General features: G+C 49.4%; 1 protein-coding gene across 3 annotated transcripts in view; it reads right to left on the bottom strand.

Moving 5' to 3' along the window:
• Positions 1 to 23583, bottom strand: part of XDH (xanthine dehydrogenase) — a 51105-nt gene extending 27522 nt beyond the window's left edge. Inside the window, exons 1-13 of one of the 3 annotated variants that reach the window (XM_017671513.3) lie at positions 23405 to 23583; positions 19736 to 19793; positions 16888 to 16984; positions 15605 to 15713; positions 12397 to 12523; positions 11451 to 11512; positions 8218 to 8286; positions 7819 to 7905; positions 6647 to 6788; positions 4755 to 4847; positions 4022 to 4173; positions 2838 to 2931; positions 1475 to 1584 (exon numbers count right to left, since the gene is read on the bottom strand). In XM_017671513.3, coding sequence (XP_017527002.2) covers positions 1475 to 1584; positions 2838 to 2931; positions 4022 to 4173; positions 4755 to 4847; positions 6647 to 6788; positions 7819 to 7905; positions 8218 to 8286; positions 11451 to 11512; positions 12397 to 12523; positions 15605 to 15713; positions 16888 to 16984; positions 19736 to 19793; positions 23405 to 23446 — 1242 coding nt within the window. In that variant the 5' untranslated portion in view covers positions 23447 to 23583. Of the gene's footprint in view, positions 1 to 1474; positions 1585 to 2837; positions 2932 to 4021; positions 4174 to 4754; positions 4848 to 6646; positions 6789 to 7818; positions 7906 to 8217; positions 8287 to 11450; positions 11513 to 12396; positions 12524 to 13184; positions 13249 to 15604; positions 15714 to 16887; positions 16985 to 19735; positions 19794 to 23404 lie in introns of all 3 variants that reach the window. The other 2 variants (XM_037009395.2, XM_017671514.3) reach the window with 2 other exon arrangements.
• Between the last annotated feature and the right edge of the window lie 2957 nt (positions 23584 to 26540).

Raw genomic sequence — 26540 nt, 5'->3', positions numbered from 1 at the left:
AGGGTGGCCGAAACACTGCCTCGGCTTGCGGCCCCCACAGAGGCTCTCACTTGTCTCTTCCCCCAGGCTACTGGCCACAGTTTGAATCTTGCTTCTGAAGGAAAGAGTCATACTGTGAAATAGCTGCCTCTGCGCTTTGAACATACATTTCCCCTGGGTCCAAGCCAGGCTCTGTTTCGGGGGACAGGAGGATATCAGTTACTTCCTAGGTAAGAACCATCTGACATCAAGCCCTTTCTGTGTCAGGCTCCACATGAGGTCTAGCTCACCTTGGCACCACAAATCCCCATTTACAGCGAAGGTAGTGGTTTAAGGAAACGTTTATTGGAGAAACCACAATGAGGTCCACTGCTGAAGTCCAACACAGCCACACACTTTTATTTGAAGGAGCCACATCCTGATTCCTTGTGTCACACATGCCCTGAGGCAGTGAGACCAGAGTTTGAACTCAGTTCTGGAACAGTGGTGCCAGCTGCTCACTCCAGGACTATGCCAGTCCTCGGGGACACTTTCACTGGGGTGCCATGAAATGTCTGTGTCAGGCCATCAACTGTTCTATCTTGAGATACCCTTCCTCCTTCTGGGCATTAAAACTTCCTTTTCTTTCATTCCTTACCTAGGAAAATAAAATCTGGGCATGGCCAGGCCTGCTTCCTCCTCTTTTCCCTACCTCATAATTTTAAAAAATTTTTATTGACCTGTGAAATAAAAAAATTCTAGAAAACACTACTCAAAATGGTCTATAAGGACAAGCTAGAAAATCATTGAGAAACCTCCTCAGGGACATAACTGCTCTAATTTAATTAGCATTCTCATTAAGGAGGCCAAAATTCGCAAGGGCAAACCATGCCCGCAACACTCGCTCAAGCACTAGCTGTGGTGAACCCGGAATACCTCCCATGAGAGCTGGCTCCCAGCCCTGCAAAACCACTTTTGTGAAGGGCCTGGTGCGGAATGTGCAGCTGCTGAGAAGAGAGAACCACGCCAGGTCAAGACAACACATGCCGCAGGGAACAAGAGCAAGGCAGCCAGAGGCACCCAGATCTACCAGAGCAGTCCAGAAAACCCACTTGGGAAGCAGAAATCCATCCAAGCCAACCCAAAGCAAGACCAGTGAATAAATGCCTCATCAGTACATGAGGATCGGACTCACAGGCAGCTTCTCTGCTCAGCACTTACAATAACCTGTATGGTAGATAACATACAAATGAGGAAATGGGGCTCAGAGAGATGCAATGACTTGCTCAGGATCACACATCTAGCTGCCTGATTTCATAGTCTATGCCATGTGCCTTCTACTTTGAAACTTTCATTGTTCAGAGATGAATGTGTTGATGAAAGGCAAAGTTCAGAGTCAAGAACATCAATGTCAAAGTTGAGAGATGCAAAGGTTGGTCCCCAAGGCAGACTTGTCTCCTTGAGCAGATCCTGGCACGGCTAGCAGTGATTGGGGATGCCCCTGACAGCATTTTACCTCCCTGCTGTAGGGGATCTCGATGGAAAGCAGGATCTCCTCTGGACCTAGAAGGGTCTTCCTGTAGGCAGGGAAGAAGGTGTGGTCCATCTGCACTGTTCTCCTGGTGCCTGTATGGAGGCAAGAGGAAGAGAGGCCAATGTGAGGAAGTACAGGACAGCTCACTGGTGCAATTCCCCTCCTGGCCTCTGATGCCCACAGTCAGAGGGAGGGGCTGGCACAGTTGGGGCCATGGTCCTCCACCGGAAATCCTGAAGCAATGATGTGCTGGTGAATGTTTCAACAATTGGTTCTTTGGAAAAAAACAAAACTAAACACTGATTTAAAGCATTTGCTAGTTTCCGTGGTATAAATACTCCCACCATAGCGAATTTCAAGCTACCAGAGTGACACCACTGAGTGTGAAGCTAGAGAGAAAGTGGCAAAGAACCGACACAGCAGGCTGGCTGTCCTCTGGGAACTCGGAATTCAGGAGAGCTCCCACCACGCCAGGGTAAGAAGGGCTCTGTGCCTAACCTGATCGTACAAGCAACATGGTATATGCTGAACATCTGCCTTCCTTCTGGGAGTCTGGACCTTGGGTACACGGCAGGCAAAGCCATGTGTCCACCCCCAATAAAAGCCCTGGGTGCTTAATCTCTAATAGCTTCCTTGGTAGACAACACTTCACTCGGGCAGTAAGCATATCCTGTGTGACCTCACTGGGAGAAAGCTCTGGAAGCTTGTGCCTGGTTTCCTCCAGACTTTCTCACTTTGCTGGTTTTGCTTTGCATCCGTCCACTGTAACGAGTCGTACCAGGAGCACAACTATATGCCAACTCCTGTGAGTTCCTGCTGACCTCCTGTGAGTCATCAAACCTAGAGGTGGTCTTGGGGACCCTCCAAACAGGAAAGATGCACAGTAGTACACCATTATATGGCATTTCCACTCTACAGATACAGCAGATGGAAATGACCTTAAAAGCATAGATAATAGTTAACTGGATTTTGAGTTATTACCTTTGTTTTTAATATAATCTGTTTCATTGTAAGTTTATTTGGTTTTTCAATAATGGCTGTGTTTAGCAAATGTTCACAGACTCCCTGAAATCCAGCAGTTGGCTGTGGGAGCTGGTGCATTCTGGCTGTAGCATGCCATGAGGCAAGACATCTGGGTGACAGATCTGTTATGAATTCTTAATAAAGAAATGGTCCAGCTCCCCTGGGCCCAACCTGGGTGCATATCTCTTGCAGTCTTCAAGGGTCTAAACCTCAGGACAACTGGGCCACTGAACTTGGGGCTCTATTTCTCCAGAAAGTGTCCTATCTTGTGAGACATTTCTCCCCCAGAGCTCTTTCCTGACCTCTGCACGAGGCAGCTCACCTCTGGACACGATGGTTAGCTTGGCCCCGCTGGCCATGAACACGGGGTTGAGGTCGGAGATGGGGCTGGCCGTGATGATGTTCCCTCCAATGCACTAGGACAAGCAGAGAGAGCGTGTGAGTCCACCCAGGAAACCTCTGCTCACACAGCTGGCTCCTGAACACAGGGCAGGTGGGTGACCCCCACTGACAGGAGAGCCCCAGACACCTCTGCACTGGAGACACAAGACATGCTCAGTAAGAACTCAGGCACTCAGGACACTGGGCCCCACTGGAGATCCAAATGCTTGGACCTGGGTCCCCGCTCTGAAATTTACCAGTGGGTAAACCCGGGGCAGCCCCTTTACACTTGCTTGTTTGATTTCACCAGTCCTCTGAAAGGGTTTTTCACAGAGACCATGCAGAGTTAGTAAAATGGAAATGGAAGATAAAGATCTAGGTAAAAGAGAAGGAAGCCTAAGAATGAACAATTTGCTCTAACTGGATCTGAGCTTCCTGGCAACTTGGCAACAAGTGAACGGAAAATCAAACACAGTGTTCTCCTTATTGGAAAAGAGCACAAAAACCAGGTGTCCGATGGAAACAAATCCTTCCTGGAAGCAGACTGCGGCTGAGTGGGGAGCTTCCTGAGCTCGTAGCAGCTCATCTACCGTTACAGTGACAGAGCTCAGGGTAATGAGGGAAGGGGGTGGGGGTAGGCTGTTTTGGCTTTTTTTTTTTCTGGTTTTAATTTGAAACAATAACAACAAAAATAGAATGAGACAGCTTTCCGCCCAACACCATCAATGGTTGTGAGCCTCAAATGGCACCAGGTGTGTGAATGCTGTCTGCAAACTGGAGATTTGGGGGCCTCTCACTAACTTATCTCTCATCTACTTGCTAACAGCCTCTGCCAAGTTGAGGAAGGGATGTGGCAGGAGACCATTTCTCCAACCTCAGGGTAAAGACTGAGTCACAGAGAAAGTGTTCCCCAGAATGGCCTGCAGACCACCTTCACCAGAAGCACCTGCAGGGCTTCATCTCAGCCCCAGAGTTAGAAACATAAAAGGTGGGGCCCAGGAATCTACATTTTTACCAAGCACTAAAGTTTGAGGCCCCCTAGATCTGCAGCAGAGATCAGAGCAGGCCTGCTGCCTCGTGATGAAAGGCGCCCCTGGCCCTGCAGGTCCCTGAACAGAGACTCACCGCCACAGACTTGATCTGCTTCCCAGCAAACCAGCGCAGCTGCTCCAGAACGCCTCTGAACACCTCTGTTTTGTGGTCGGGATGCTCGGCCACTGCATTGAGCAGGGTCTTTTCCACAGAGCTCAGGGTACAAGCGGCTCCAAAGGAGATACCTGGGGATGCACGCCCAGAATACCAGTGTGATCCCGTCACAGGTCAGAGAACACTTTGATACACGGTTCCTGTGATGCTTCACAGTCACCAGGGAAGGCTGACCCAGGACTCACACCCTCACGTGGTTGAGGAGATCAAAGCCCAGAGAGGTTATGCCCAATGCCACACAGCTAAGAAAAGAGCCAGGACTCAGTCCCATGCCTCTTGATCCTACAACCAGAGCACTCTTCTCTGTAAACCCGTGGTTCTCAACTCAATAAAACCAGGTATCTGAGGGTGAAGTCCTATCAGTTTTGGGAAAAACACCTAAGAACTCCGCCTTCCGCCATCAGTGATTCTAATGTGTAGCCAGGATTGAGAACAACTATTAAGAATCTCAATAGCCTGCTGGCACCCTACTGTGGATGTTCAGTGGAGGAGGGCTCAGTGAACCAGAGCCCCCTTCCCCCGCACAGGGGGGCTCCAGGAGACACAGGTGGCAACGAGAGCCAAAGGGGGTCTTCCCTGGCACCGTGATCCCCCATGTGACCCACCCCAGCATCCCAGCACCTCTGTGGGCTCAGGGCAAGCCTCCCCTTACCCTCTGATCCGTGCTCTATTGAATTCAGCTCAGGGATCCAGGCTGGGCAGATGATCATAGGAAACAATTTATTCTTAAATTTCATCTCGATGCCTTCAGAGAAATGAGAAGTCTGAAGTTATACGCTGGTTGACCTATCACCAGGGCAGGCCTTGGCAATTATTCCTACCACTGCACACAGGATGCATGACACATTCCCAACACGCTCCATGGGAGTCTCGGGATTAGAAGGCACAGTGCACAAGATGTGGGAATAACCGTGGTTTCCACAGTATCACCTCAAAACTGTCTCTCCCTATCAAAACCAAACCTATTAGAAGTCAAATGAGACAAACTTGAATTTATTCTATTGTGTGTATGTGTATGTGTGTGTGTTTAACAACAATATTTGAAGACACAGGGTATCATAATATGTCAGGAACCCTTCCAAGCACTTTACATATTTTAGCTCATTCAATCCTCACAACAATCCTGGGAGGCACTGGGACTGTCTCTGTTTATAGATGAAGAAGCTGCAGCACAGAGAGATTAAGTTTCTTGCCCAGATCAGACAGCTAAGAAGGGGCACATTGCAGTACTTGACCTCTTATGAGAATTGGGTAGAATAATAACAACAACATGAAAGTCTAACATTCAGACTAAAAGGAAAATTGAGAGAGAAAACTGCCTCTCAGTCCCCAACCTTTTTCTGAGTTCTTCAAGGTGTGCGGCTTTACAGTTTCTGTCCTTCTCGCCTAATCAAGTTAGAAACCTCTGTGAATAGACCTGCCTATGCTCCGCAGATCCAGCCAGCGCTGCCCAGAGGATTGTGGATGGGAAAGGTTAAAGAAGAAATGTCTGAGGGTCCTCACCCACCCTCCCAGTGGCTGATAGGGTTTGTAAAAGGTGTCAGGCTCTGAAGAATCTGGCCTGTTTCAGGACAAATAATGCAGATGGAGGCAGTGAGCCTGGAGCCTTGACAAAGGTTATCTCCACATCCAGCTCCCCCGACATCCTCTCCAGGCTGTAGGAGCTTACACTGGGCGTGTGCATGAAGGCAGGAGAGGGTCAGGCATATGAGTGTAGTGGTCTTAAGGAGTCATTTCTAACTTGGAGCTTATAAAATTTTTGTGAATTCTTTTCTATTGGAATCTAACTGTGTCCAGGATGTTGTGTGACTCATGGCAAGAAACATGTCATATGTCAAAGGATCTCAAAGATTCTGTCAGTCATTCTCCACCTTAACTCATGCTACCCTGGACCCTCAGCCCATGGCTACATGGGCCATCAGGATTCCATCATCTGAGGCAAAACTCACAGGCCACCCTGCTGTCCCAGTGTGTCACATTACTGCAGCCAGGGACTCTATTGCACTGATGCTCACAGGGTGGGGCCAGCTCTGTGCACTGTCAGCACAGACAGAGCCAGGCCCTTCTCTCCAGTAAGAGCCCTGGGCTCGCAGGCTTATTCCAGAACCAGAGTCAGGAGTCTCCCACAACCTGGACTTGGCTGTTTAAGCATGTCACATCATGTGATGGTCGTCTGTCTTACCACAGCACCCCCCACCCCAAAAGGTGGGACACGAAAGAGAGTCAAATTTTTGGAAGCCCTAACATCTGTCAAGCACTGACCCAGACACTTGACCTACGTTGCTCCCTCTTCACTTAGATGGGGAGATACTCAAGGGAAACAACTGGGACCAACTGATCTTGGTACCCCAGCTCCTCCTAAAGTATCTGGCACAGGGCTGGCACTCTGTACGCATTTATGGGGAACAATCAGCAAGGATCCCACTTAATAGTCAGAATGACACTTTGAGGAGTATTATTACCCCCATTAATGAAACGATGGGCAGGAGAGGACAGCCAGGAAGGGGTTGAACCAGCTAGATGGGGCCCCCGGCAGCCACTTGCCGATCTCTGTGTTTCCCACCACCAGCTTGGCCTCGGGGTGCTGCGCTTTGAGGTCCAGCAGCTCCTTCAGGCTTGAGGCCTGGATCCAGGTCACTCGCTCCCCTTGAAAACACAGCAGCTTCTGAGGGACGTCTTTCAGCCTCTGGAAAACGTAGGGTGCTTACTGCACTGTCCCTTTTCCTCACTGCCATCCCCCTGATGAGCTGCTTTAAACCACAGTGGGATCAGCTCTTCTACTGGTTGTCTCATATTGAATTCAGAATGAAAATACAGCCACGGGAGAGGCCAGGGGCACTGCTATGTGTCAAGGAAGGACCCACACTGCAGGCTCCACACACCATCTCACTCCACCTTTAGGAGACCTCTGGGAAGGAGCAGCCGCATCCTCTGCAGGCGACGGAGAGACCGGAGGATCAGACTTGAGGATGGGACTGGCCTGAGGTCACCTGCCACATGGTGACCTGAACTGCCCTGACCAAAGGCCCAGGTTTCTTGCATGGCCCCTACAGTCCCTAGGAGGTACAGCAGACAAGATGTGGGAGGGGACAGCGGTGGCAAAGGAAGGAGTGTCAGGAGGGAATGCAAAGGAGGGCTGGTTCCAGGGCGAGAAGGGTGGTGTAGGGCTGGGAGAGCAAAAATCCCAGGTCAAACAGACAGTTTTTTCAAGGAAATATGTTCTGGAAGACTGCTGCAAAGAGTGGCTTGATTCTTTCTTTTCAGAAATATTGGGGTGAAGGGGCAGAATCATCAAGGGGAGAAAGTGGGTATGAGAAGTCTCCTTAAAGCAGAGGTGCAAGCCATGGACTACGTCCTGGGAGTAGAGCTCTTTGTTCCTTAAGTAAATGGACTGCTCACAGAGAGAATGGGTTGCTTATGGGCTTATACATGAGATGTAGCCAGGACGTCAGCAGATGCTTCTAGAACACCTGTTACTATACACGGTGTGCCAGAGATACACTCCCTGTCCTCAGAGTGACATGTGCGAGGAGAGAAGTGTGGGTCCCAGGAGGAGGACTGATGGGGACCTGACCTCTGGGTGTCAAAGGGAAATTCAGGCTGAAGCCTAGGGGACAAGGAGGACACAAACGTCCCAATGGGTATGAAATAAAGCCAGTCTCCAGAGGCTCATGGCACAGAGCCTTGGTTGGGTCTTGCCCTGGGGCATCACCTACCAGCAACTCTGGGGGGAAGATGGGCTCCTGGGTGGGATCCAGGGGTATGAACTCCTCTGGGTTGAATAAAGATGGCGAGAGAGTGACCTGTGGGGAAAGATGGGCAGTTCGGTCCCCCCTCCTTTAAAATGCCCTGTGGCACCCACCCAGCCCTTTGTCCAGGCGAGCTTGTCTGACTCTCAGAGGCCTGGGGGGACGGCAGGCAGCTCCTGGAAGGCAGGAGCAAGGGCCTCGTGCCGAGCGCCCAGGGCTGACCTGAGTGGACATTCACTGCCCCTGCAGCCTGGGCACAACCATTTCCTCTTCCAGCCACCACTGCCGAGAGTGTGGCAAGGGCCCACCGGCCCCTTTGAGCTGGGACTGGCCCCCATGTTTCCAGGGACAGAAGGACCCACTTACGGTTTGGTCTTTCTTCTTGTTCATACAGCAGTTCGGGCTGCTCCCTTTTCCTCCACAGCATCCACCGTCCTAGAGAGATGACCAACATTGGCACAAAAAATTTGCAGAGTTTTCACAGAAGCCCAAGAACCTAGATCATTAATATGCAATGAAATCTACCTCTGATACCTAGTGCACCATCAACAGGAATAGCAGACCCCCCATCCCATCCCTTTTGCCTCTGCTTAGAGGTAAGGCCTATGCTTTAACTACTTTCTCTTGCTTAGTTAAAAAAGACTAAAGAACTCACGAAAAATCAAGTAAGGTCTCTCCTCGAAGCATCAAGGAAACTTTATTTTAAGAAAATTTCTCCATAAAAGTAAGGTCCTACTTTATCAAAACATATCTTTATGCCCATTTTTCCCCCTTAGTGTTGCTTCTTAATAAGCCCCCATGAAAAAAATTCCCACTGGTTTTCTCAGCATTCAAGATCAATCGGGTTCTGTGGGGCCTGGATGGGTGCCTCTCAGAATACTGCCTTTGTGGGGTTCCTGCCAAGGATGTCCGAGACCAGCACTGGGTTCAGAGATGCGTCCAGCAAGGGCACCTAATGGCTTCACTGCTATTTACTAGGCACTTCCTGCCGGAATGCTGAGTACTCTTCACTCCTCACTATGAGCCTGTTTCAGAGGAACTGTTCCGGCCTGGGGACCCACAGCCTATGAGGAAGGGACTTCTCGGGACCTCTCAGGGTGCCAATGGCAGAGCGCAGAGGAGAGAAGCGCTGCCTCCCAGATCCGTGGCACTGAGGGTGGGGAAGGGGCATGTTCGCTTGACCGATCTGCACCAGAATGGCAGGAGTATCAGCTCAGGACCTCAGGAGACACTACAAAATCACAGAGTTGTGCTAAGACACAAAAGTGGGTAAAACCAAAGCCAGTCCTGGGCATATTTTCAAGGTAGCTGATTCCTGGAAGAGCAGGCCCAGGGGCAGCTCTACTGCATGTGAATCACAGAAGACATCAGTCTGTGTTGGCATTTCCCAAAGGATGGGTCACAGCCCACTACTGTCTCCAAGAAAGCTCTCAGAGGGCCATGAAGGCCACAGGTGTGGACTTGGAGAACCTGAAAGCACGTCAGCCTCAGCACCGGGGGAGAAACCTTCCCTTCCCTTGCTGCCCTGCACGCAGACCCCTCCTGCATTGACAGCTTTGCCACTGGATCTCAGAGCTACTCTATTTTGGACCTCCTCACAACCACCTCACCCTTCTCTGAATTTAAACAAAAAGGAGAAAGAGAGAGAGAGAGGTCCTTTAGTGCCTCTTCTCATCCTCCTTCTTAGAGAAGGAGTGATGCAGGGGAATCGCCAGGCCTTAAGCTGAGTGCAGGGAACCTGCACACGGTAAGTCATCAGTCATTCACAGGGTCCTTGTGGGGAAGGATGTATTTCACCAGAGTACATTTTCCAGATAAAGTGTCTTCAATCTTTTTTCTTGATAACTCATCAATGTGTTCATGACATAAATTATTGTGATGTCCAATAATGGACCACTTCCCTCAAGGTCTGCTGACGTTGGATATGGCACGGTTTTTCCCTCAGAGATTTTTGCTTTCCTCAGCAGGCTGACTGCTGAGCTTAAGCTTATGTTTATGGTTCTTCTGTTTCCTTCCTTATTGCTAGATGGACATTGCCATTTGCTCGCTGTGAACAGTGTACTTCCCTGAAGCACACCCTCCTCACCCTTTTCTAATATGTGTTCTGGGCATGAAAACAATAGAACCAGATTTGTTCAAACTGTATGTAGAAAAAGAGTTAAAAGGCTCTGGGTAAAGGTCTTGGGGGTCTCCAGGGAATAATGCTAAGCAGCACTCGGCTCTGCCCTGCTCTGCACCACTGGCAGCCGGACTGAGAGAGGCGCTGCCAGTGCAGTGATACAGGAACCATTTCAGTGATGATAAACCCCGACCCTGGGAACGAGCATGATTGTCAGTTACACTCAAAACCCCTTTTCTTTTGAGAAACTAGGAGGGTTGGTTAGATTAAGTCTCTTAGAGAAGCAGCCTGTGAAATTAATATGGGTATGATTCACAATCCTTGGTTTTCAGGGAAGTCTGAGCAATTTATGAAGATCAGATATTGAGTAATGGAGGAAATGTACCAGCATCATAATTTATAGTTGCCATTTATCTAATACTTAAGATGTAGCAGCATTATCCTAAGGGCTTTACAAGAAGAATTTCTACAAACACTGTAAGGTAGGTATTATTATAATGCCTATCTTAAAAACAAAGAAATTTGCCCAAGGTCATGCATCATTTAAGTGATGAAATGGGATTCACATACAGGTCTGCAGGCTCTAAATCCGCCTTCAAGCATTTCATTCAAATCCACACCTCCTTGGCTCTTCATCATCAACAGCATTCACGGGCATAGTGTTTTCCACCCCTATAGGCCCATGTCCATCTCCACCCCTTTGTGGGTATCTAGACACAACACTCCTTTTCATAAAGTAGCAACACTAAAGGTCAGTGAAAAACATAGGAGTCTGTTACTCCCACCTCCACCCAGAATCAAACGGAGATGAGATAGTTTGATTAGAGTCAAGATCAACTTGATTCAGTTGGGGAATCGGGTCCATTCTTGGGAGATTACACAAAAAAAGGAGAGGCCAGCCCTCTATCCTCCTTGCCAGATGGCAGATACGTGTCTGTGTTTATATCATCAATGTAATGCCCACACACCCCGGCTGTGGCTTTCTACTCAGTTATCTAAACATTGCAGGCATTCACAACTATCAGAAGATCTAATTAGCAGTTTCATAAGGTCAGCAGAGTGCCATCTGCAGAAAACAGCTTGGAGAGGAAGAAGGTGGGGTGTGGCTGCTGAGTCAGCCTGGGTTGCTTTAAATGACACCTTCAGCACTTGTGCCATAGGCTGAGAGTGCCAGTCTCCAAGGAAAGCTGCCAAACTCTGCTGCCTAGAAGGAAGTAGCTCTTGGGCAACATGCCTCTCCCAGGAACCAGCTCTCCCCGGGCCTTCCCTGGAAGGGAAGTCCCTGTGCTCCTGATGAGACCCCTCTGAATAGAAATGGCAGAGTCCAATGCTGTGCCAGGCATCTGCAGCGGGAGGACCTGCCAGCTGGTTGTTTTCTCTTCTCAGTAATCCAGAGGCTGTTGGCATCCCTCCCCACTGTGAGTCCCGAGTGTTGCTGCTTCAGGAGCAGAGCCACTGCTGGCCTGGGCCCCCCACTTACCCTGGCGAAGGTCCGGAAGCCCTGGAGGATGGGTCTGTAGCCCGTGCAGCGGCACAGGTTTCCTGGGGCCAAGGAAGAAAGCAGGTGAGGGGTCTGTGGCTGCTATGGGCTTGTTCAGTGTTCCCTCTACTCTGCCTGGGACACTGTCCCTCCTCCTTGTATTCCTGTATCACCTCTTCAGGAAGGCTTTCTACAAGTCCTGAACTGGATTAGATGCTCCTCCTAATGGCTCCCAAGGTGGCTAGTCATGGCTGTAACAGTGAGCTTACCAAACTGCCTCCTGAACTCCCTTCTCCTTCAGAGTGTGCACTCCCTGAGGAGGGACTCTTTCACCTCTGTGTCCCTTGTACCAGCAGACTGCCTGCCGTATGATGGAACTCAATATAACTGACTGAATAAATGACAGACTGAAGTGGTGAATGGATGGGGAGCCTTCTCTATTCAATTCAAAGGAACAGACACCTGGTTCAGCTCCTGGGCCCACTCAGAGGGCAGAGTGGGAAGCCCGTCCCTGCCCAGCGTTCATCAGAATCATGGCCCCCCTGATCATATGTGGCCTTTGCCCTGCAGAAAGCTGTTCTGGAGAGCACTGAGTGGGAAGAAAGTCATGTGACTAGCCTCTGGGGTGTCTCCCAAATGATGCCCTGTGTCAGCCCCCCCACTGTCCCCACTCCCTGCACTGGATGAGGGCAAGGAGAAACCTGGGGAAGATAAAAACTCAGATGGGAGACCCAGGGGGTCCCCAGAGCATCCAAGGGCTCTTCAGACGAAGAGAGGGCTGCCCTTCCAGCAGATCTGAGCCACCACACTGGAGCCTGACCCCCTCCTCCAGAGGGTAGCACCTTGAACTCTGAGCCCATTCCTGGCTTCCCCTCTGGCCCTGCCCTGACCTCCATAGAGACCCATTTGCCACTCGTCCTCCTAGGCTGTGCCTCAAGACTCATACCTTGGAAGTTATCCTCAATGTCCTCAATGGTAGGCTCAGGCTGGTTCCGGAGCAGCGTGTACATGCTCATGACAATTCCAGGGGTGCAGAACCCACACTGAGAGCCATGGCTTTTGGCAATTCTTTCCTAAAAGGGACAGATGACACAGACACTTGTGTTGGCAGAACCCCTCTCAGACTCTCTACATGACTCAACTGAAGCCAGCCCATGTAGACAGGCAGCGTGAGGCAGCCGTCACTGCACAAGTCAAATCCTAATGTCAGTTGTGACCTTGGCCAGGTTACCAAGCCTGTCTGAGCCAGATGTTCCTCATCTGTATGACAAGGACCACCCTCACACTTACTCTGGAGCTGTGGTGAGGATTCAGTGAGGTAATTCACATGAAACTCTTAATTTTATACCTGGCATATAGTAGATGGTCAACCATGTTAGTTATTAAAAAGAAAGCTCCTTCAGAGGACAGTGACTATTGGAGCCAAAAGGGGCTTCTCACCTTTCATCTCCCTTATTGCACAGAGGAAGAAGCAGGCCCAGAGCCTTAAGATTTATCCAAGAACACATGGTGAATGGAAGAGCTCTGTCATATTCTTTTAACTACACTACCCTGCAATCCAATTCAACCAGCATTTTATTAAGAGCTAACTGAATGCATTTTATTTCAAACTAGAATACTACAATAGCCCTAAGTGAAAGAAACCCTTGAAGCCCAGTGGGGACATAAAAATTGGGAAATGTGTCTTAAAGAATTTGCTACATGCACTGACTATCACAGAATTTTCCTTCAAACCTGCAAGACTTTTATTGCAAGGAGATTCTCCAGGTCCACATTATTTTTTATCTCTTGGGAGCATCTTTTGGTATTCATGTTAAGTAAAAATTGCCTGAGTCATGTATCCACAGTGCCTAGCACATGTATTCATTCATTTCATAAACAGGCACTGAGAACCTATGTGCCAGGCATGGGAAAGGTACTGGGGACAGAGCAGTGAAGAAGAGAGGTGAGGTCCCTGTTCTCATGAAGCTCACATCCTAGCAGAGGAAATACTGACAAAGAGCAACAAATAAAATTCCAGGTGGAGATCAGAACAATGTAGAGAATTAGTGCTGGGTGACAGGGCCCAGAGAGACTAGCGACTGCTTGGCATGGTCAGAAACAGCCATTCTGAAAAGTGGACCTTTAAGTTGAGTTTGATAGCATGACTTGGATCCAGGAAGAGTGCCTTCTAGGCAAAGGAAACAGCAAGTGCAAGGGCTCCAAGCACAGCAAGGGCAAAATCCTGGTGCGTGAGAGCTGCAGAAAAGGCCAATGTGGGCCTTCTCCGTGGGACAAGAGAAGTCGGCGGGGCAACAGGCAGCAGCCAGATCATGCAGCTCCTCAAACCAGGGTGGGGATCCAGAGTTTTATTCTGGGTGTGATGGGACACTACAAAGGGATTTTCAGCAGGACATGGTATGATCTAAAAGAATCTCTTTCACTGCTGGGTGGGGGACAGATTATACGGGACAAGGATAGAAACAGGACCAGGACACTTGTAGCAGTCCAGGCAAGAAGAGATGATGGCTCATCCAAGCAACAGTAAAGAAAACAGAGAAAAAAGTGAAGGTTTAATTGTAGCTTTTGGAAATAGAGTAGGCAGTGCTTCTGGACAGACTGGGTGTGGTGAATGAGAGAGCATCAAAGGTGATGCCTAGATTTTTGCCTTGAACAATTGGGTGGATACTTTTGCCATTGTCTCAGATGGAGAGACTGGGGAAGAAAGAAGTTAGGCCGAGAATAGGGTTTGTTAACTTTGAGATTACACAACCATATCATGATGTCAAGGAGCTAGCTGGAAATACAGATTTAACCTCAAAGGAGAGGTCAAAGCTGAAGATTCAAACATGAGTGCCATTTGCTTGTGGGTGGTAGTAAACTCACCCAGAGAGGGTGTGAAGAAGGGACAGGGCCCAGGCCAGAGCCCTGGGCACACAGCAGTTACAGACTGCAGATGAGGAGCCCACACACGGTCCGAACGTGGATGGGGAGGAAAATGAGGGAAGAGTAGTGTCATGGAAGCCACGAGAAAATAAATAAATGAATGAAAAGGAGTGGAATTTGGCTCTACAACTTATTTGGAGCCAAAACAAGTATGTCTGGAAGGAGGATCTGCACTACTGACAAGGCAGGGATTAAGCCTGATTATGCAGGTATGAGCCTAGTGCTGAAAGTTCTTTCCTTCATCTATTTATTTCAAAGAAAATTATAAGCTCCAATTAACCCCCTCACATCTCCTGCAAGTTGGACAAGTTTAGTAATATTTTTTTGCTGCCTAAGAAATGAAGCCACAGAGGTGACACAATCCCACCCAACCCTGCTCTGACCTCACAAGACTGGTTCAAGATGCTCCTCCCAAGGATACCATCAGCTTGCTCAGCCAGAGGCCCTCGACCCAAGTTTCACAGAAGGGGCCCAAGGAAGGCATGCTCTGAACAACATATCTCCTCAAATAGTCGGGACGACTCAGACCTGAGCTTCCTGATGGCACGCTCTGTGACTATAATCTCCCAAAGACCTCAAAAAACAAGGACTGGAAACAAAGCCTTTCCTTCCCACAGTGCTCTACTCCCATTGTTTCCACTTTGCCTAAGAGCACCTGATTGTCCCCACAAAACCTCCCAGACTACTACCCGCTCTTCCCAACAGCATTCCTCATTTTAACCCATTCCCAGCTGACCTGATACCATCAGGGAGAAAGCCTTGGTCAGACACCTGTATGACCCAGATACATGACCAGACACTCTCTTACCAGCCCTTACTAACCTCCGTTTTGAGAGTGGAGGCCTGGCAGTGGAATTACCATTAGCGGAAGCAGGAAATAAATGGGCTTCTCATCAAAGGGCACAGAATCTTGCCCTTTGGAATCTTGAATCTAAGAAGGTGCTTGGGGTGTAAGGTGAGGATGGTCCCCTGACCCTCTTCCCTCTGGCAAAGCTGGCCTGCCTGGCCACCAGGTCTGGTGGTACCCTCAGGATCAAGCAATGTCACCTCCACCCCAGCCACAGGAGGCAGCTTCAGGTTTGGGCGCCTCTTCTCTCTGCCTCACAGCCCCCTGAGGAGATGGGGAGATGGCCAGGCCGCAGTGCGACCGCTGCCCAGGCAGCGACACTTAGCCCGACAGGCCAGAGCAACTCAGAGCCCTGGCAGGAGCCACCCTCTCCTCCAGTTACCTGCACAGGATGCAGCCTTGACTTGGTGCTCCCTATGCCCTCCACAGTTGTCACGGCCACATGGTGCAGGGAGCAAATGGGGGCCAGGCAGGCATTGGCAGAAAAGTGGCTAGAAACTGAGATTAAGGTCATTCCATTGTCCACTCAGGTCACCCGGAACACCCTGTGATGCTCTGTGCCATGTCTCTTCACTCTGCCCTATATTCTGGTTCCTTCTAAAGGTGACCTCGCCTCTCTACCCCAGACTCTGCACGGACAAAGGAAGCCCTCACACTCCCTGTGGTGGCGCGGGCCCCTGCAGAGTCCTGTGGGGTAGGCAGCAGCGCACTCACGGCCTCTGGGCTGGAGCACGGGAGCCAGGGTCACCCCCAGCCACCTCTTTCAAAGCCCGGCCCAGAAGGCTTAGTCAAGAGGACATTCTGGCAGGTACCAGGCCCAGTATGTGCTCCTTTCTCTGGGGGCCCTTCCATACCCTCTTCCATTTCAGACCGTTCAGTCACGCTGGCCTTCCTGCCTTCACCCGCCTCCCTCTCTCCCATTCCTCGTGGGGAGAAGGGTGGGGAAGATCCCCGGAGAGCAGGAGACACACCCTCTGAGACAGAGCTTCCTTACATTCATTCTTTTCTCGTCGCTCACTCACTACACAGTCCACATGTGTTAATGAGTGACAACCATGGACCAGGCAGAAATTCCTCCTAGGGTGCAGGAAATAAAGGTGAATAAGATGAAACTGCTGTTCTTCAACAGCTTGCAGTCAACCCAGAAAAAGAGAAGCCAGTGTGATGATGCAGTTCAAGTATCTTACAGCCTATGGGGCCAGCAGAGACAAGGGGCTAATCTTGGGAGGTCAAGGAAGGCTTCCTGGAGGAGGGGATATTTTGTCCTGTCTAAAGAGCTAGTAAGAGTTAGCCAGGTAGAGACGTCCTGGAAGAAAGGACATTCAAGACTCAGGAAACACTTTCAGCTAAGACTGAGAAAACTGTGGGCATGGAGGGCCAATAATTCACAACTGTCTCAGCATGAATGGAGTGTTGGACCCATGAAGAGAAAAAACTGGACAGGAGTGGAGGCATGTGTTGTAAAGGGCCTTCCATGGTAAGCAGAGACGGGGACTTTACCCTGGGGGAAGTGGAAACTGTGGAATGATTTCATGGCATGTGAAGAGTCCGCACTTCAGAAAGATCACATGTGCATGCACACATACCCAGACACACACACTCACTCACAAGCTGACCCCTGCATCAGGGTCCCTGCACGGGTGACCAGCAGCAAGCAAAGGATACACAATCTTGTTCTGGAGCCGATCATACTTGGAAAGCATCACTGTGCAGGCCCCGCAGCCCCCTTCTCCACAGCCCAGTTTGGTCCCACTCAGCCCCACTGGAAGGTCAAGAGATAAGGAACATGAACTCAGAGAAAAGGGTCTTTGCTGAGCCGTTGGGAAATGCCTAGGCAGAGCTGCGAGTATAGAGTCATTGCTGCCTCACAGAAGCTCAAGCCCTTCAACCCAGAGAGGCAGAGACCCACACAGCCTCCTCACTCAGAGAGGCAGCACTGCATCCCAGGGAGGCAGGAAATGGGACATCGCTGCACAGAAGGGTCCCACTGGACAGCACCCAAGTATCCCTTGGGATTCAAGTTCTACTGCTTTCCACTCCTTAGGCTTGGGATTTCCCCAGCATGGTTGTATAGGCTGCCAACCCCATCTTCTCACTGGGCTGGTGGACCAGGCATCTCAAAGACAGCACATGGGGCAGCCCTCACATCGTCCCAGGTGGGTGTGCAATGAAGGCCCTCAGACCAGAATGAGACAATGATCTTCTCGGGGACCTACTGAGCCCTGACTTTTCACAGGCTGATTAAGGCTAGACCACGGACTTTTGCATATCCAGCCCATAGGATTATGTGAATAGAAATCAATATGGAGATATTTTTGAGGTCAGGGATCAATACTGGTGCCATCTCTTAGGTACACTTGCAGAAATAATCTGACACTTTGTGTTTGTAAAAGTGTCTAAACAACAGGTTATTCTAGAGACCAGCAATCATGGCAGCAATTCTCCTGGAAACACATGGGCTCTGCTGCTTCTCTCCCCTCAGGCCTGCAAGTCTCTGAGCCATCCACCAAAGACAGAAGGATCCGGGGTCAGCATCACCCAGTCACTTCTTTCATCTTCATGATTACACTAATAACTAACAATGATACAGCATCTTATACTTGAAAAGCACTTATACCCAGGAACCCATTTGATCTTCACAGCAAGTCGGTTGGCAGGTACAGTAGGAACTATTATTTCCTTACAGACTATGAACAAAAAAAAAAAGAGAGAAAAACAAAAAACTGAGACCCAGGAGTAATGTGAGCCTCGCAAGGTTACACACTCACATATACCTTGAATGTTAGGGCCCAGTCATCTGCCTCCAGATCTGGGGCTCCTCCTTCACACTGCCACTGCCTCTTCCAAGACACATCTGCGGAGGGCTTTCTACCTCCTAAGTTATTCTTTTCACTCATCAGAATACATGCAGTTATCAGCAGTTCAGATGACTCAAGAGGCACACGAAGGCAAATGGCAGCAGTCCAGAGCCTCAGTAAGTCCTTTCAGCCTGGTGGTGTTTCCACAAACCAGGGCAGATGGCAAGGCTGAGGTTTCCTCTTTCGCCCAGCACTCCCATAAAAAAAACTTACCACAGTCAGCAATAAGCCACAGGAATGCATATTTACATACCAACTTTTGGTTGTAGATTTCATTTGAGATTTGACTTTTAAACTAGCCATTTTCAATGATCAGGAATTTCTGAGGCTACAGGGCCTTCAAAACTTCTTCAGAAAACTAAAATTGATATCAACAGTCTCTGAGAATGAGCCTTTCTTCCCAGATCTCCCAGGTAGATGGGCTGGAAATGGAGTTCCATGAGGTCCCCTGATCCTACTGAGTGATTGCGCCTCTACAGAAGAGCCTCCAGTTTCATGTGCTGTGAACTTCCAGACCTGCCCTCCAGATCGACAATCCAGGACAAAGTACACCAGAGCCAGCTACCATCTGAAAGGAGGTTAGCAAACCAAAGATAAGGCCCTAAACTCCAGGCTTGCTTCAGTGCATGTTCAAACAATCCTTTGTTGTCCAAAAATACATCACTAGAAAGAGCCACCAGACGTGTCTGCCTCTGGAAGGGAGAGGGGTGCATTGACAGAGGTCAGGACAAGCATCACCCTGATAACGAGCTCTGGAGAGTTTTCAGTTTGGATAAGAGGTTAAGAGCGTGGCTCTGCCAGCATTTGCCAAGAGTACACGAGCGAGAAGCAGGTGCCTTAACATGTTCAGGCCTCGTTCCTCCTCTGTCAAAGGGACCGATGTGGGCATAAGTGAGTAACCTGCACAAAGCACCTTCAACTCCACGTACACACAAGAGCTCATTAACTGTTAGCTCCTGTTAAACATACATAGCTCCTATGTTTTTACGTTGTTTCCTGAGGCTGTTGTAGGGTCTCAGAATATATTCCTAATCTGAAAGAACAAAAGGTATGGGGGACCTTCCAGAAACCCTCCCCACGCTGAGTGAAGAGCGGCACCGCAAGGCCCCCTCAGGAGTCCTCCGCCCCAGGCCTCCCAGGCCTGCCATTTCCACAATAGACGGTGCCTCTGCACAGTCCCCCACCTCAGGCATCCCTCACCCAACAAACTCCCCGCCCCCTGACCTTTCCTCCAAGCTGGACAGACTTCCCAGGAAGCCCTGGATGTGTCAGCAGAGGAAGGCCCATCCCTCTGCAGGGAGCTGCCATGAGGCTCACCAGGGCTCCTGAGCTGCTCATTTCACAGGCTCAGGGGTAAACCTTGGCTTTACTAGGTTACAGAGTAATGAGTCTTGCAGGAAGGAGCTGGAGAAACATCAAGAATAACCCTCATTTAGCAGCTTAGAATCGGGAACCCAGGGAGCTCAAATGACTGCCCAGGGTCCCAAGCCTGCTGAGGGGCAGGGCTGCCGCTGAATCAGAGTGTCTGGAGCCCTAATCAGTGCCCTTCCCTCCACACTTCACAGCCTCCCCTGCAGTCACTAGAAAATGACATAAAGCCTAGAGAATGAGTCCCCACTACCCCTTCCCACAGCCCCACTCCAAAGTCAGGATACACTTTCTTCTCAGGTAGGCCAATAGGGTTGTTTCTGGATCTGCATTTTTCTCCACCACCTATAAAAACAAAAGGAAAAGGAAAATTTATTCTGAATACACTTAGCCACTGTTCACCCAAGAATTTGCAGAGTTAATAGTTATGTGCTGAATACATCCTGAAAGCTAACGTATTTTTCTCAACAATGCCATAAGAATGAACATATGAACTACAAGCCAAACTATGTATGTGCTGATATCCTCCAGTTCTAAAATTCCGTGTTAGTGCTCAGCTCTGGTCTCACCAGAGCCCCCAGATGGCACACCTATCATGCTGGGCCCGCCAAGGCCCGGCCCCCTCCTGATGAACACGTCACGTCACTTCCAGCTGCTGGATCACCTGTGAATGCCGGAGACAGCCGAGAGAGGCAGCACACGGATCTCTGGCTGTGCCTCCTGGGTGGACACTCTAGCTGGGAGAGAGCCAGTCTGCAGGCCTGGGCTCGGAGCAGAGTCTTGTATGTGTTGGGCTGTCATGGTCGACACCACTAACACATGCCAGAAATGGAGGAAAGTCTGTGAATGTCATGTGGAGTAAGACAGAAAAGGTTGTCTGCGAAGTGAGGTTCCAGTTCCCAACGCAAGTTGTCCAAGGAAATCCATGAAAACCTGTCCCACCACTCATCATATGTCATCAAGGTAAAAAGGTGTGGGTGAATGGGATGCTTACAGGACAGAACCTGTAAGAGTTTCTCTAGACAGAACACCATATCCTCCCACAGTGGAGGAGATAAGGTATCTGCCTCACACCTCAAACTTCATGAAGGGTTCCCACAGCATGACACGTGATGCTGACATGCAGCCTCACAGCACAGGGGGTATGGTGGGCTGGCAGAGCCAACAGCTAAGGCTAGGTTTCCCAGGCAAGCTGAAGAAGTGGCAGCACTGGAGTCAGTGTGCACTCCCAGAGTTTTGGAGAGCAAAGGATGTGACGTGTTGGCCATGGACCATGTACAGCCCGTGCATGAGACAGCTGGGTTTGGAGGTGTTTAAATCATCCCCCAAAAGACGGACTCCAGGAGGTGATGGGACCTCCAAAGAGTCTGTGTGGAGTGGGGATCCTTTTCTGTGAAATACGTTTTGCAATACAATACTTTGTCTCATCATGATCCATCTCTCTAACTCATTCATAGGCTCCCGAATGGCAGATGTCTGGTCTTAGAGATCCTATCCCCCCAGTTCTTACAGCACACAGGCATAGGCCTGGGAGGGACTTGCTAAATGTGCGGGAGGGAGGAGAGCCCTCTGAGACTCTCTGCAGCTGCACCTGCTCCTTGCGGGGATCATGCCTGGCCACCTTCAGCAGCACCCTTCATGCCAGCTCCTGTCAGACTCCTCCAGTGCACAGCCCCAGCAGATACAGCGTGACTGCTAGCAAAGCAAGAATCCTGTCCTCTGAAAGGAATGTTGCTACAATGAATCCAAAATCCTGGCTAGCATTTTCCCTTCCTCAAGAAGAGAAGAGGATGTGAAAACAATAGTCCCCAACACCCATCACCAACACAGAAGGCCCTCAGGGGATCTGACCACTGGCGTCTTACACCCTGTGCAGGACCCCAGCTAGTGGACATGAAACCTGAACAACAGTCTGAAACAGGGAAAGTAGGAGGCTCACATTTAAGAGTGAGTCACCACATTCCAGCAGCTTCCTTGGTGACTTCTTTGCACAATATCCAGGAACCAAATGATCTAGAGCATCTTGAGAATGAATAGAAATGGGAACACACTTACTCACTTTATTTGACTGGGCTTTCCTTACTTGGTCTTGTTTTCATAATACTGCTTTTACCACATCATTCCTTGCATTGCCCCCCCACCCCCACATCTTTCCAGCATTTCTCGAGGCCACATGTTTATAAATTATAAACATGGATAGGCATCACAGAAACTGACAGTACTGGAAGCTTCCAGGGATAACAGCATTTGATGTGATGATATCATTTAGGAACTGTAAATTGCTTTCCTAAAGTAAAAATAAAATACATGGGAAAATAATTTCACCAAACCAGATTTTCTTGTAATAGTGCTTTCTAGATCTGGTGCATCACAGTAAACCACCCCTACAGAAGAGCTGGGTCTTGTCCTACCACACATGGATGGCTGGCCCAGTAAATAACGAAGCCTTAGCATTAAGACACGGCCTTAGACGTCACTGAATCCAGCTGCTCGCCCAAGGCAGGAACTGCTTAGAAAAATTCCTCAGAAGCTGCCTTGGTATGACACTTCTAGAAAGCCAATCCAACTGCTTCTTATATCTCTACAGTACAATCGGTGAATGCGATGAAGTTGTTGGAAACATTGAATGCAAGAGTCTTACAACCACCAACACAGAAGCTTTGCCCTGCCTCTTGGTTTGCCTGCCAGATGCCCACGCTGAAAAAAAATCAGCACAGACAACACTGAACCCGGAGCACCTGCTGACCTCATTCCCCAGTGCCGCCTGCCGGCACCACTCAAACTGAATCCCACACTCCTTGGAGCACTGATGCTGCAATGGCTCATGGAATCCCTGCCCTGTCACACAAACACACCCTGACAATCTAATCACTACACGTCCTACAATGCACATTTTAATTCTCAAAAATTACCTCAAAAGTCACCTAGTTTCTCAACTCAGAATGCCAAGAGAGCAAAATAAATGAAATAGCCCTTCTTTGGGAAGCCGTTGGGAATATTCATCACTCACACTGTCCACATGGCCACTTACACTGTGCAACTATGGCTGTCTCCTGGCTGTCCCTTTCATTCCCAAGTGGGGAACGGAAGCAGAGGTGAGCCCCTCAGCAGTGATGCAGGGAAAATGAGAGGAGAACATAGACAATGCAGTGCTCCTGCCATCCCTGCCCCTGCCTTCTGACTGGCTAAGCTTCTCACCTGTGCAGTGCTGCAAGGACCGGCCCCCGGGTCCTAAGTCCCCCTCTACCCCACCCCACCCCACCTTCCCTATGTCCATGTGCACCAGTGAAGTTCATCTAAGTGGGCAACTGTTATGAAGGAAGAGCTTTGCAATATTTTTATATAATACTAACTGGAGGTGTGGGGGTAGTGGGGAGAAGCATGCTCTTAATGAAAATAAATTTGTGGTTTGCCACAAGATGTCACAAATGTCCTCACACAAGTTAGCTGTTACTCTTACAGACCTGAAATATCAGAATTAGATGCTGTGTACATCTGATATACTGTACTAGCAAGAAAACACATTCCTGTTCCTTCTCTCAGTAAAGAGAACAACAAAAGCTCTAGGACACATCTGATTAAACAAAGCAATAGAGGCACGGTGGGTGACCTGCAGGCTCACCTACAATGCTGTGCCCTTCTCAGCTTGGTGTCTGCGGTCCTGCCACTGCACAGTTGGCAGGGAGCACTGGGGCCTTTCTCCCCACTTTACTTCCCCCCTGCTCCTTTGCTCCGTCAGCCTGTGTTCTATTCAGCCCTGTGTTCTAGCCCTGAGAAGGGCCTTTCTCCAGTATGATCCCGAATGCAGCCACACCTCTGAAGCGAGAGGGAGAAACTGAGAAGAGACGGAGTGAGAGAGAACAGGAGAGAGTGAAAACACGAAGGGGCCTCTTCCAAGGAACACCCATACCTCTCCGGGAGCAGAGAGGCCAGACCAAATGCCAGCTCCTGCTTACCTTTCTGCCGTTCACAAAGAAAACCAACTCATCTGCTGTCATTGTCACTGGTCAGCGCCCCTGAACTCTCCCAGGACACTGGCAGGTATCACTGCTCTGCAACTTGAGAAATACGACTCCAGTAAAATGAAACAAAGTCAGCCAATAGAAAGGAACCAGCTTAGAGTTCCGGAGAACAGAAAGTTCCTGGCAAAAGCCACCAGTTTACATAACTGAGGTTAACACACATGATCATAACAGGAAGTCACACCCCCGGCATCTCTGTCAGAGCACACAGAAGGAAGTGCATGCAGACACAGCAAGGGGAGTGCCGGGGCACCAGGTGGCCGCTGCTCGCAGACACGGCCTTCAGGAACCTGCTTCGCCCCTCCACTTGCTGGCGACAGAGAAGGGGGTAGGGCCACAGTCAGAGCTGGCAACAGAACTGCTCACACCCTCCACCCCTCTACCCTTAGTCACCTCATCAGTAGGGTTACAGCAACCCAGATTCAGCACTTACATGAAGGACACATTCTCCCACAGTCCAGGGAATATAGAGGTCACAAGCCATGGAGCTCAGTGATCCAGAGGCAAAACTGAGCATATGACCTCAGCATGTCACTTACTGCCTTCAGAACTCACTTGTTTTCATCTTGTAAATGGGCACGCGATTGACACCAAAAGCAGAAGGCTGAGGGACAAAAATGTTACACACTGGTAGTGCTACGTAAATCTGCAAAGAACCAAAATGTTTACCACTATTGCAAATGTAATCTCAACAACACAGCAAAAATAATCCTGATAAGAAACCATTATTAAGGTTTCTCTTATATGTCTTTCTGTCAGGAAAATGCCCTTTATAAGTTGTCAGAGTAACCCCTAAAATATTTCTAAATGCTGAATAAATTAAAACATGCCTACCACATAGGCACAGGCCAAGTTAACACAGAGCGAAAAACCTTCCCCCACCCAGGATCCAGTAACTCCTGGGGCAAACACATATACACACAGCCCATCTAACCGTATCGGTGGGCGATCTGTAGTCCAGCACCCACTGTCCCTCCCAGCTCACACACACGCATGCACACATACACACACACATGCACACATGCATGCACACACAAGGGTATTCCCTTTGCCTTCTTCAGTCCTATAATTGCCCACACAGCTACTCAGCCAGCCTCTCTGAAGTAGGTCACTTCTTCCCCCTGGCAGGGCACATCAGGAAAGAAGAGGGCATTAGGCGCATGTACCCAGTACAGCAGCAGCTCAGAGAAACTGAGGACTGCCAGGACAATCACATTGTCAATACAATGCCCCTCTCCCAAAACAGCCTTTTTTTAAGCAGGAGAGGAAATCTCACTTGGAGGGTGACCAGTCATCCCACTTTGGTCCCAACTATCCCGGTTTTAGCACTGAACCTGTGATAAGTCTCAGACCAGGACAACCTGGAATGGTTGGTCCCCATAAAATAGTGGTTCTTAACTCAGGGGGGAAGGAGGTCTTCCCATGACAATATGTTTCATTGTCACAAAGGGGGAGAGATGGCAGCTAGTAGGTAGAGGCCAGGGAGGCTACTGAACACCCTACAATGTACAGTGGAGCCTTCCACAATGAAAAAAGGATCTGTGCTAAAAGGAAGAAGAAAGGAGGAAGGGAGAGAGGCTGAGTCTGGGGTGCTGTTTTATGGGTTATTTCTCCCGTCCATGCTCTCACCTCCATGACTAAAAGGGAAGCTGTGCAAGCCCTAGACTGTCTTTAGCCAAAATCCCAGGAAACTCTCAAAGTCAAGGGGAGGGCTGAGAAAAGAGCTCAGGTCCGGAGGGTAGGAAGGCTGTCTTGACTACTACCACTCTTATGAGATGAGGGAGTGTGGGGGCTTGGGACAAGCACCGCGATTAATTTTTCCTGCCTATGATGAAAAATGCCGAGAAATAAATTCTATAGTAAGAACAGGAGGGACTCCCTCTGAAGGCTAAGATTCCCTTTTAAAAGCCAGGGAATTAGGAGTTAAGATTGCTAACATACTTTATGGTGATTAGCCACCAACTGACCCTATCTTAAGGCTGGGCAAACAGTTCTCAGTTACATGTTCCCACTGCTTGAGGGCAACCATTATCTTGGAGAAGAAGAGGACCAATAAATCCCTGTGTTAAGTTTATCTTACAGAATATCTAGAGGACTAACCATGGATGGTGACATAATGTCTCTCATGTGAGACAGACATCATGAGACCACACATCAGCCTATGCTCCCCTGGCCCTTTACCCCATTCTCGAAATCCTTAAAAACCCAAATCTTAAGCCTTTAAGTGCACCTTTCCTCTGAGGCTGCCCACACTCCCCTTTCTTCAAGCGTATGCTTTGCTTTAAATAAAACTTTCTTGCTGCTCAGCTTATTTTGAGTTTTGTCTCCAAATGTTTCCAAGCCCATCAGGAGGTTAGTAAGAGACCCCTTTCCCAGCGATATCTTTGTTATTTTGCTACTTTATTCAATTTTCTCATCTTAAGCACAAGTCTTCTCTCTCCCCCTGTCCTGCTTCAGATAAGTAGGGAGGGGCTACTGAGAGCTCTGATCGGGGCTTGCAAGTTCCCACCACCTGCCGCCTGGGTGGTTGACCCGGACGGGACTGCAGCTGTACGGCCACGCTCTTCAGTAGCCACCCAAAAATCTCCTTTGCCTTTGCTAAGTTCTCAGAACATAATGTCACTCCATCCAGTGCTCTGTGGTTCCCCCAAACCCTGGGGTGGTAGGGGCTTACTTCCCATGCCATGCAGATTCAAGCAGACACTCGACACCAGGTGACCCTGGCTTTAGGAGCTGACAAGGGATTTTCCCTACATCAAGCAAAATGTCAATGAACTTTCCTTCCTCTGCTCTTCACTGCTTTCTACTCTCTGCATGGCTACTGCCCTTCACTACTACTCATGTGTTAATGAACTCCTTTCTTGCTGCACCTGTTCTACCTGACCACAAATTCTTTCCTAAGCAGAGTCATGAGCGGTCCTCTGTCCAGGGTGTCACCTAGAGCACAAGGAGAGACCTCCCCGGGCAGGCCCGCAGGCAAGACCTTTAGCAAAAAACACTCTTTTGGCCTCAGTAGCCTCATCTATGAAATGGGGGTGGCTCTACTTCCTTTATAAGAATCCACTCTGGT

The sequence above is a fragment of the Manis javanica genome, chromosome 1 (genome assembly GCF_040802235.1).
Source record: "Manis javanica isolate MJ-LG chromosome 1, MJ_LKY, whole genome shotgun sequence".
Taxonomy (NCBI): domain Eukaryota; kingdom Metazoa; phylum Chordata; class Mammalia; order Pholidota; family Manidae; genus Manis; species Manis javanica.
This window is presented reverse-complemented; position numbering and strand designations above follow the sequence as displayed.